General features: G+C 43.5%; 2 protein-coding genes across 2 annotated transcripts in view; both read left to right on the forward strand.

The window, feature by feature from the left end:
* The window catches only part of ablim2 (actin binding LIM protein family, member 2), a 56,658-nt gene extending 54,611 nt beyond the window's left edge, over positions 1-2,047 (forward strand). Inside the window, exon 23 of the mRNA XM_079579674.1 lies at positions 1,347-2,047. Coding sequence (XP_079435800.1) covers positions 1,347-1,460 — 114 coding nt within the window. The 3' untranslated portion in view covers positions 1,461-2,047. The remainder of the gene's footprint in view (positions 1-1,346) is intronic.
* Positions 2,048-4,350: 2,303 nt separating this feature from the next.
* Positions 4,351-12,190, forward strand: part of afap1 (actin filament associated protein 1) — a 58,386-nt gene continuing 50,546 nt past the window's right edge. The window contains exon 1 of the mRNA XM_079579596.1: positions 4,351-4,512. The gene's annotated coding sequence lies outside the window, so the exon portion shown is untranslated. The remainder of the gene's footprint in view (positions 4,513-12,190) is intronic.

Here is a 12,190-nt window from a genome sequence, read left to right on the forward strand (position 1 = left end):
TTTCCTGATGGCTAATATATCGTCGTTTACCCAAGAGATTAAAAAAACGTCAAGTTCAGCTCCAGCGCGTATCCCGGCGGTTAGACTTGTGGTGCCACACTGGTGCTTTCCTAATACTCAGACAAGTATTTTCCTTCAAAAGTACCCCTGATCTGACCCCAGTGTGGTTATGGGGAGGGGGAAGGACACGGAGGTGTTGCTGACGTAGATGTGCTGCTCTGCGGTTTGGAGCTCTCGCCCCGCGGACCCCCAGTGGGATTCCAGACGAGCATCGCTCCCCCCAGTCACTGATGCCGGTTTACCCTCGGACAAATTATTCGTCAGAGAAGCGGTATCAAAACTGCTTTCCATCGACCAAAACATTAGCCCAGAGTGCCGTCCAAACCAGACTGAGAGGGAGCCAAGATGGTTACGGCCTTCTAAAAATACTTAGTGTTCTCCCCCCATTACCCTGTCAGCGGAGGCAGCTGAAAACCAATGGATGGTTTTGCTGCAGGGGTGAACATTTTCCACAATTTCATCAAGGTCTGCTCACTCCCGAGTTGGTAAACATTCTTCAGTGTTCGGTTCAAAACAACCGCCTGCATGGTTTAGCCATTAAAGTTCAGTTATAGTGACTGCAAGCTTTGTAAAGAGAGGTTATGATGACTCGCACGTCTGCACAATTACGATTTTTACATTATTCAAAACCAAAAGATATTTATAACCAAAAGCAAAATAAGACCATACATTTAAAGGGGGGGTATTATGCAAAATTGACTTTTTCAAGCTTTACATCATGTTATTATGTCATTCCCTCACTAAAAACATGCCAGAAGTGTTGCCTTGGCACATTCACGTATTTTTGAGTAATCTGTAAAAACTCTGATGGCGGCCATTTTAGGGATAGGTTTGCCTGAGTCCTCCTAGGAACGCCCCCACCTCCTGGAGACGCCTCCGAGCTTTCGTCACCAGCCGAGTAACCAACCACTGCTCCTCAGCAGAACCCCCTCCCCACTGATGCCACAGACAGCGTGTGGAGGGGGCGTGTCGGAAAGGCTCAGAGGTTCTTAAAGAGACAGAGGCCTATTTCAAGACATTCACTACAGCCATTTTGAGAGAGACATTTTATACAAGGCAGTTATTCTAATTTACTGCATTTACAGACCAACAGAAGGTTTCGTCATCATTGTAGTGTGATATAGACTGGTGCTATGTGATTGAAAAAAGCATTATACCCCCTCTTTAAACGTGGCTCATTCACCATTAACATCTTTAAATGTTGTCATAATCACCTGCTGTGTCTCGCCATAACCTGAAAATGTCAGGATTTGTACAGTAATGAACCCTCTTCCCTTCTTTTGCAGAGGCACTTATCTCCGGAGGACTTCCAGCACGTGTTCGGCATGACGCTGGAGCAGTTCGACCGGATGGCGCTGTGGAAGAAGAACGACATGAAGAAGAAGGCTCGTCTCTTTTAGACAGGGACAAGTCGCACCGATGCCAAACCACAATCTCAACAAGTATCAGCCTGGACGGGGGGGGGGGGCACCCATATGAAGTATCTTATATATGCACCGCCGTGTTAGCGCCGCGCTCCACCTGCTGTCTGCCTGGAGGGCCACCGAGAGGCGCTCCAACCTCCGGACACTGCCCGACTATACTGACTTTTTGTATGCAATGCCGTCGAAATGTTTTACTGTGAAGCGCCGGCGGGTTTAGAGGAGCGGACTTGGTTAGCAGATATATCTAAAAAGTAGCAATCGAGCATCACTGATAGGGCTGCGTAATTCAACGCCATTGAATCAAAAGTGCAGTGTGAGTTAGTATAATGTCAAATCGAACCCTTGCCTGTCTCCATGGGGTTTCATTATGTATAAAAACCTGCTAATGCTGTAGTTAAAGGAGACAAATCATGCAAAATATACTTTTTTTGAGCGTTAAACCAAGTTGTAACCTACTTGGAATAGTATTTTACTTCATTTACTCAGCTTTGAGTAATCCTCTTACTTTGGTCAGTTCTTCTTCCACTGCTGAGTGTGCTCATCTATATATACAGTATGTATATGCACATTTTTAAAGCCCATAATCCATCCCTGGACTCGTTCTGAGCTCAAAGTGTGTTCATCATGGTGTCAAAGATTTGCCAGCCTGCCATTAGCTAAACGTGAAAGCTTGTTTCTACTGTTCCTTCCAACTACTGCTTCGAAATCCTATTGTATTGTTTCTAAATTGTGCAGCCCTAATGAGTGGTCTCGGTAATATGGTTTGTTTTGTCTTTTCCTTTTTTCCAAGTTTGTCTGTTGTTTCCGTGTATGCTGTTCTGTAGCAACTACAGTAATCTCTTTAAAGCATGCAAAAGGCATACATACAGGAATACCCTGGAACTTACTAGCTTGTGCATGCTTTTTATTAGATTATCTAGCCTTACGTTTCTGCACTGCTAAAATTGTGACACATCATTCTGTTTTTGTGCCTTGAAAAACTCATAGAGGCCAATTCAAACCAAACCAAACTATGTCCCACCGAATAAGTCAACGTGGGACTGCAAATAAGAGTATTAGTCCGCCAAACATTCTAATATGCCTTTTCTCACACAGTTCTTTTAATTCACGCATTTCAGTGGCACAAATGAGACAATTGCTGTATTCTTTGGGGAATTGGGAACCTATTCTCCCAGGAACTCTTTGTTTTTGCTAGAATGTGATAACTTCTTTGATTGTCTTTGGCACGTCCACTCCCTTTTTTTTGTTCTTCTCTCGAAGCAAACGTGTGCTCCCTTATGTTTTAAATGTACAGAGATGTTGCTTTCGTGTACTGTCCAGTGTGCCACGCGCTTCAAGTCTGTCCCTTCAGGTTAGAAATTCAAAGTTTGCGTCAGTTTCTCGACCGCGCTTCCAAGTCCACTCCTCTCGACTGCTGTTGCCAGAATGACGAGGAGCTGCTTGCATGGCCTGTGTCTACTGTACGCTCCTCAGCTCAGCCAACAGTTACTGCATCCACCCATCCTCCGGACCGCTCAGCCAAAAAAAAAAGAGAAAAAAGAAAGAAACGCTTTTTCTATCTCCTCTCCAGATCTCCGCCAGCTTTTACGGACTGTCTTCAACGGACTTCTTGTTTCTTACCCCGGTGTCCGAGCTTTCGTCGTCTTTTTATCGACTTTCTCCACTGTGCGACTGTTACACTTTACGTCCCGAGCATGCCCTTTGCCAAAGACGGTGCCCATTTCTGTCTGCACATTTCGTTTTTGTTTTTTTTCTGTTTTCATAGCTAGTTTCGCAAAACTTTACAAGCCTCATCGTACCTTCGAGTCCAAGGGGTCACAACAACGCGGATGTTTCGAGACCCCGATAGACGTTGTATTACTGTTATCATTGTTAGCTTTCGGGGCGCGCGCAGATGTCAACAATAAAATACATTAAGAAATTATTTTTGTAAGCTATTTTTGACTTCCAGATGTGGCCGATTTATGGATTTTGTTCAGCCTCCCAGACCTGCGACAGCACTTATCAAGTTGCTCGATTCGACTATGTATCGCCAATCGGCTGCGTCGGTTGTAAAAGCTGCTTGGGTGTTTTTTCCCCGTGACGAACAAAATCAACTAACATACATGTGGAAATGGACATATACTCGTCTGTATTCAAGCCAATGGTGTATAACTCTTCGGACATGCATGAAGATGGTATAAACAAGGGGTCCCCGGTGGCCTCGTACTAAGAATTGTATGAAACATTATCATCGATGTGATTCGCTTTTAGTTGACGTATGACAGCACAGGTCGGCGAGCTTGATTTTAGATATTTATTGAATTGCTACATCAAGGAAGGGATTTTTTTTTTCTTCTTTTTTTTTAAGCCTTGAAAATGTAGTGTCAAAAAGAGTAGCGTGTGTGAAGATGTGAAGAGATTTGCGTTATGTGTCCGATGGGGATTTTGCGCCTGTAAGTAACACACTAACTGTTGTCTTCTTTCTAATATCCATCTGCTATTAAAGTGCTTTATTCAAAATACAATCTTGGTGTTTGAAGCTTTTGCTTGATTTATTTATTTTGTGCATTTTGTAAAAAAAAAAAAAGGGGTCTAAACCAACCGTGGTCACCTGGAACAGTGAGGCATATTTAAATCCATGATACATATGACTTGTCACATGTATCAAGCTTGCCTCTCCTCAGACCAGACTTGCAACTGTCCTGGGAGTGGGACGTCACCAGCTATTATTATTTTCTATTTGTTTTATTTACACTCCAAAAGTGTTAATTAATATTATATAACACTGCTGGTGTGTATGCTTTTTATCATCCACAACAACCCCCAATACCAAAAAAAAAAGGAAGAAATAAAAGCGTGATCCGTCTGCTCTCCATTCTTCTGAATCAGCTGTTAGAAGGAAGGTCCCGCCCCCTTAATGTAACCCGCTGATTGGCTAACGCAGCTGTCAGTCACAGGGGGCAGGGTTGGTCTCTCCTCTCCATTGTCACCACTCTGCAAGAAATTCTCCAATTTTTTATCACGGAAAAGGACTGCAGCGGCAAAGGTAAGCGCTATACCACAGTTGTACTTGTATTTCCCCAGCTATGTTTATTGAGCACATTTTTTGTTTTCCTATTCCACGTTTTGTTGCGATTTTAAATGAGCAAAGGCGTTTCGTTTCCTGTGTTTATAATAGCACGTGTGGTATAAAATGTGGCCGTGCGCGTGCCCTGCTGGCATGAAAAATGCCGAATTTTGTAAAACCTTTTAAAATATTTTTATTTTTTATTTTATTGCCCCAAAACTGACTGCTTGTGTACAGAATTTGTCGTCCATTGTGTATTTATATATTTATTTATTATTTACTTTTTTATTTACATATTTTTATGCATGCCGACTTGACCCTGGTAGCCTATGATTTCAAATGCCTATTTTATTTTATTTTTTTATTATTAGTTTTTATTTTTACTAAGCCTTTCGTGGTTTGCCCCAGTCGTCAGTGGGATACAAAGAGCCATGTGCTGGGCTGGGAGACGGGAGTGGTCGGAGGGAGGGATGGGGGGGGGGTGATTAATTGGAAGCCGGAGGGTGCATGAGTGTGTGTGCAGTGCCTGGGGCTGCAGGCCACAGGCTGTCCCGGTCCAGGACATCCTCAGCATCAGGGAGGAGAGGGCTAGGGTCGGGAGGAGGGCTAAGGCTGGATGGGAGGACAGCTGGGAGTCGATATGTCAGTGAGCAGCGTGATGATGACCTCCAGACCACCGCCCCTCAACACTCTAGCATCTTTGACAATATATCTTATTCTGCAGTATAAAGCCTGCAGTAAAAGTGTTCATAAATGTGCATAGCTTAGGCTTCATCGGATTTCTCACTATCATTTTTGGACAAATGTTTTTTGCTTTTAACATTTGAGAGAAGACATATTATAAACTGAAGACAGGATCTCTTGTTCCCTGCAAAATATATAGTTTTTGCAACATTTCAATTTGCTGTTTTTCGATTGAAATTGAATTGACAGGATTCAACAGGACAAACATTTCTGGCAGAGAAGCTCGTACGTCTACTCTTTGTTTATGAAAGTCACACACTGCGAACCTAATGGATGATGCTCTACAGCCTCATGAGGGAGCACAGAGGTGTTGGGGATCAGCTGACTGCCCCCCCCCCCCTTCATTATAATAATGCAACAGACTGTGGGTAGAGGGGCCCCTCGCTCCCTCCCTCCCTCCTGCGGCTCCCTGATGTGGGCCTAATCCAATTAATCTGCAGCAAAAGGACAACTCATCTCAGATTAGATATTAATCTGGCAGGAAGTGGCAGGAGGAAGTGAGACTGGAAATGACTTCTGTTTATGGGCCACATTACCCCTATTACTGGCTGATGAGTGAACTTTTGTGACTCAAGATGTTGCGCCTGGTTAAGAATGTTGTTTGTTTCAACTTCTTTATTGACTTGTGCTTCCTGTGGTTAAAGTGTTTCTGGCGATGGCCTGCAAATATGCCGACAACAGCTCACCCTTGTATTGTAACTTTTGTATTTATTTCTCCCACTGTCCCCCGCGCTGAAGTGTCTTTGCCCCGAGGCGTGTTATTTCCCTGGTCCCCGCTCCGTCCTGACCGCAGGCTGCGTTAGGTAACAATGGACAAAGACGGCGGCTCCACGTGAACGCATCCTGTCTGCGTTTCACTGTAAACACGTGAAGGACAGCGCTGTTTAGAGCCGCGCTCTGTCAACACCGAGAATAAAAGGCACGTCTTTCCATGTTTGGATTGGGACAAACTGGGAATACAATGTTCTGTGCAGAAAAACACAAGTTTGGGGTCGCTGGCTCACGTCTGTCGTATTGCAGTCAGGAGCAGGGCTGGGTTACATTTTTTTTTCCGATACCAGTACTTGAACGATACTTGGTTTTCGATACCGATACCTGAACGACACTTTATTCGATACCTTTACTAAAATATTTGTCATCTGGAACCAAAAAATAGAACAGTAGTTTGTGGATTTTTTCTATAATATTGGGTTCATAGAATTGTGGGGAAAATGAGGAATAATTTAGGAAAGAATGGGAGGTGAAAAAGATCTGAAAACATGGGGAGGGAAATGGGGGAAAATGTGGAGAAAATAGAGAAAATGTGAGATTTTTCGCTGCATGTCCCGTGTCTGAACGGGGCAGCTGGCTCCGTCAATAACGTTGGTCATGCTTCTTACGTCACTATTGGACATCTGGGCCCGGAGAGTATGTCATGATGTGTGTGTGTGTGTGTGTGTGTGTGTGTGTGTATAGATGTATGTGAGTAACCACGGTAACGCTATGATTTGTCATGTGATCCAGCGTTAGTCGCGCCGGACCAGAGGAGGGCCAGTCAGCGCAGAGGAATGCACACTTTAGCCAAGTCGTATATGTATGACTGTCGTGGATATTAACTGCACACGGCTCTGGTTCTGCTGCAGCCAGGGTTAGGCACCGTTACATTTTTGTATACCAGTACTTTAGCGATACTTGGTTTTCGATACCGATGCCTGCTCACGATACTTTTTCCCGATACTTATACAAACAATGGGGTCACTGATCCTTGCAATCAAATGGAAAGGCTAAAGTGAATGTTTGGGTATTAGGCAGTGCAGTCTTTGTTTTCCCTCATGCTCTTCTCCATTCCTGTGTGTTCCAGTGTGTGCCCCCCCCCTCCCTCCCTCCCACACGACTCCTCATTGTCTGAATCCACCGTCTCTGGTCCAGGTGTTTGCCTGCAGGTCTGGACTTCACCCACTCTCCCATAAAAAATAAAAAAAAAGGTACAGACACTGATCATACTGTAGCGCTCTCCTATTGTTCACGTGGACTTTGCCATATTAATGTGGATATTCCTCCCTGAGTCACAGACGGGATAATTGTTTTTTCAGACAACAAAGCGCGGCGCAGCTTTGACGTTCAATAAATGCGGTCTTTACGCTGATCAGCTGCATATGGATCCGGTCTCTGTAAAAAATCGTTCACATTGTAGCGCAGGAACAGGGAAATCCCACTGCATTGAAGCAAAAACATCTGTCGGCATTCACAATCTTAGACATTTGTGCTTAAATCAAACCGTTTTCTGCTTTTGAATCTTCACGTGCACCTTGAGCAGATGAGTTGTCTGCCGTAGAACACGGGAAAGGCTTGAACACGAGCAGTGGAGTGTTTGAATCATATTGACTGGTGTCCAAAGAAATGTAGAGCGTGGTCAGCCAGATCAAAGCTGATGGTTATTAGCGAGTGAGTGCGACACAGACACAAGTTTAGTTCAGTCCAGACAGGGCTTTACGGTGTGAAATCACTAAAGAATGTGCGTGGCGTTCAAATACTACAGGTTTGAAGACTCGTGAACTCCCATAGACAACAATGAGGCGTTCTGTATTTCTCAGGACACGTGGTCACCCTAGCGTCGAGCGAGTGTCTCTTGAGGCTTGATTGTTTTCTCTTCACCTCCTCTGCGTGTCTAATTGAAAGCGATGTTTACAGGTGGAGTGTGTCGAACATGTTTAGCCTTGCTTGCACGTCTCGTCTCTCTGCTCCCCCCGTCAGTCTCGGAGCCTGTTGGTGCTTGTGAGCGCAGCTGGGACAGACAGATAAATGTGTTTGGATAGTTCCCTGTGTGTCCATGCAGTGTCAGCCAACCATCAGCTCCTCACACCTCTGGGCGCACCTTAAACTCCACACGCTTTAAGTGTTTGTCGTACTTGTTTTGGAGTTTTCCCCGATCGGAGGCTTGTCATCGGAGCTGTAGTGTTTTAGTGTTGTCAGTTCTGTCACTTCAAAGGCAACAGGCAGGTTCACAAAATGCCAACTTCCACCTGGAGGCTCAACATCACTTCATCATCAGACATAATGTAAATAATGGTTTCCAAGCGATGGGAGAGGGACCAAATGTTTCTCTGGGCGAGTTACAGACAGAAGCCTCGTCTGAGTCACGGTCTGGTCTGAGCTGCCGTTTGGGAGGAAAAACGGGATAAGAGACGGTTCACAGCAGAGTCTGGACCGACCTCTCTTCTGTCGGTGCATAGTTTCATTCTTTGATGATGAGGAACCGTGTGAAAATTGCGTTTGTAGTTTAAGGATTGTATTAGTTTCAGAGAAATCCAATATCTTGCACAAAGTCATAGATCGGAGCTAACTTTGCTTGCTGCTAAAATCCCATTCACCTTAAAAAGCGGGTGTTAAATACTCATCTCAAACACATATTTGTCACTGTCTTATATAAATAAATATCCAGGAGTTTCACTTCCTGATTTTCATGCAATCTCACCATAAGCCCCTCTCATCCCCTCCTCTTGCTCCCATATAGAGATGAAAAATAAGAAAAAATACACTGTGTGGCAGTGGTCAAGCTATGGAAAGTGTTTTTACACCTCTATATTTTTTAAAAGGTGTAGAGGAAACGTAGGGCCTCAGGAGGAGCTTTTTAACCTGTTTTAGACCAGAGGTTCCCAAAGTTTTTAGGCCATGACCCCAAAAATGATCACTCAACTAACAACTCAGGACCCCCTCCTGTAAAATGCAATGAGCATTTATAATAGCATTTATAAGTGGGACAACCAGCCCCGGTCTCCCGAAACATACACTGAAAGTACATTTGTTCAGAACGTGTGTTGAGGTCTGTAACACAGGGTTAGCAGCTTGTATTTATTATGATGTGACCCCTAATATGTTTTGATTTGCTTATTGCAACCGCTGAAATTGTGACTTAAATTTGATTGTGATTTTAGGCCCAAATTGTGGAGAATCAAGCACATTGTTTCGGGGTGATCCGTGTCCAAACTCTCTGAAAGTCCTCTGAAAACAACAACTATAGAGCGAGCCAAGGCATTCATTGTAGCTTTGGGCTGTAAACTTGAAAGCTTTCACCCAAAAATACCTGTTTGTGTTTTAACAGCTTTACTGGCCTAATGTCTAATAACGAGCTCTCATTTACAGCTCATAAACGTCACGCCGATGTGTCTCTGTGCACCTTCCAGATTTTCAGCCTCACAAACGCCTTAAAGGTTCGGGGCTAAAAATATCTGGGATCTGTTACTGACCGCAAAGCTTTACCTCAAGAGCCTCGGCACATGGCAGCCATCGGAGTTTAGGATGAGACGATAGAGACGAGCGGTCCACGCCTCAGCCACATCTGAAGGAAAGTTAGCCAGGGGCGATTTTAGAGTTCCAACTTTTGGGGTTTTAGCACTTGGGAGGGTTCGGGGGAAGGGGTTCTCCCTCAGACAATTTTGAACCGAACATTATGTAATTTCCTGTGATTTGATGCGTTTTAGATGAACATTTTAGTGTTGTAAAAACACATATATTCTAAATGAGACCTTATTTATTGCAGCAATTTGCAGATTGTGGCATAATTGTGCCTTTGTGTCATGAGTGAAATAGAGTTGTATAAAATTCTCCCTCTTATTGTGTCACCAATGAAACATAGATATAATCGACTGATTGCTAAGTACATTTTATTGTCCATATTCTAATGTTTTTCCTTCCTTTTCCTTCATTTTTACTTTATACCCTCTTCGGACTTGGTCTGGGGTGAATCCATCTTCACCTCTTTCTGGCCACCGATGTCGTGCTGTTCCGCAATGTTGTTATCGTAGAGGTTGTTGATAAAACGTTCCACCTAGAGGCGACACAGAACCATTAATGTCTGCAAACGAGCTCGTGCATCTTTTCTCTTCAGCATGTGTTGTAAAGCTGGTTTTACCCCTGACGATGGGAGCCTTTTTAATCCATGCAGAGTCGGTGTCATTCAAAGCACTTACCCATTCCATTTGTACGTCAATGCCGTTGACGTCCACCCCGTCCTCTCCAACAGCGCCCCCTGTCTTCTCAAACAGGTCCAAGATGGCTGACTTAATCTGCATTGGCGTCATGGTCGGCTCTGGACTCATCTCCTGAGCGTTGTTCCATTTTTGTTGCAGTAAGTAAAATAACAAAGCATATTTCAGTCATCATATCAAAACCATGATCAAAGCGAGAGTGAAATGAATTTTGTTGACTGATAGTTTCAGCAGTTTTGGAAATCTTAATCGGCATTTGTGTGTTGAGCAAACGTGACCCTAAAACCTCAAAACTGTACAAAAAGAGTGAGTTGTGAATGCTGGACATTACCAGTAGTTGCATCGTTGCGGTGTAATGTTCCAGTGCCTCCTTCAGTTGGGACAGGTGTAATTCGTCCTGCACAATGGCCACTTTAAGGATATCCTTAAATTGCAACGAGAAATGATATTTTAATTCAACCATTAGCTCCTGTCATGTGTAGTCATGTTTCAAACAATCAGCCAAAAGATTAGGACCATGAGGGTGCCTAACACGCCTGTTCCTGGGTATAGGTTGATTACAGTCTATCTGAGAGTCATTATTATTATTATTATTATTATTATTATTATTATTATTATTATTATTATTATTATTATTATTATTTGAGAGTGATCAATGCCAAACTGGAGAAATTACGCTCGGTTCAGGTGGTTATATTCGTGTCTCACCACTTTTATCTTGGTGACTTTCTCCACTAAGTTGCCATAGGTGGTCAGGATTTCCACCTCCTTCAGTTGCCGCTCGTTCTCCTGCGTCTGCTCAGCGAGACTTTCTCTCAGCCGGCGATATGCGGTCTCCTTTTCTTTTACCTTCTTCTCCAGCCAATCGGCCTCTTGAACCTTTCAGCCAGGAGGAAAATGTTAGTGATTGTGGGATTGCAGTCTTTCAATTTAATGTATACTTTTGAATCTTTGTAGATGTGGCAATAGCAGTAGTATTAGTATTAGTAACAGTAGTAGTAATACCTGTTGGCGCACATCTGTGCTCATCAACAGCTCGGCCTCCTGCATTTCCTTGGCGTCCGCTTCCTCTTCCTCATTCAGAGCGTCCGCTTTCTGCATCAGAAACATGCACTTATCATTTGATGGGAATGACTCAATATAATCAAATACAGGTGTCCTTTTCATTTGGCTTGTGTGGTGACAAATGTCAAAGCCAAAGCGGCTTAAACTGTGAGCTTCCCTCTCATCCAACCTGAAACGTAACTTCACAAGGAGCAGAACCTCAGCAGGCCCGTCTCCATGGAGATGTTTGCTTTGAGTGGAGGTACATTTGAAGAATACTAATATGATGCTTCATTTTAGCATCATGCTACATGCAAACGCTAGCTATAACTGCTGTGAAAAAACATCCGTATGGGCTTGATATGGGTTTCCCAAAAGATATTTCCACCCCCTTGTATGAGTTTGGATTGCAGCATTTAGATACCAAATGCAAAGACTAACAGAACAAATTAGCACTAAGTAATCATTTGACAGAGCAGTTTTATCAAGCGTTTGGCATGAGTGAAAGTGACTCACCTCTGTCATTACTCTGAGGGTTTCTTTGATTTTCAGGCCCGATAACTGGAGCTTAGCAAGCTCCTCAGTCATTCTACGGTTCATATTCGGCGACTGTATCACTTTCCAAACGTTTAACCAAGAACTAACGTTACTTTGATGCAAATTCTTAAACGCAAAATGTTTGAATGTTTGAATTTAAACAGTAAGAGTAAGGTTTTTCTGTTTCCTTAGCAACATAACAAATCAATGCTCCCCAGACACTGGGATGTCTTCCTCTCTATAATTAATGACGTTTCAATAGTGATGTGCGATTTACAAATGAATCGTTCAAAACTCACAGTGACTTCACTGAATCAAGAGTCCGGATTCACCTCCTCCATTAACTCATTTGGTGCTGTTTTTGT

The sequence above is a fragment of the Gobius niger genome (genome assembly GCF_951799975.1).
Source record: "Gobius niger genome assembly, chromosome: 21".
Lineage (NCBI taxonomy): Eukaryota > Metazoa > Chordata > Actinopteri > Gobiiformes > Gobiidae > Gobius > Gobius niger.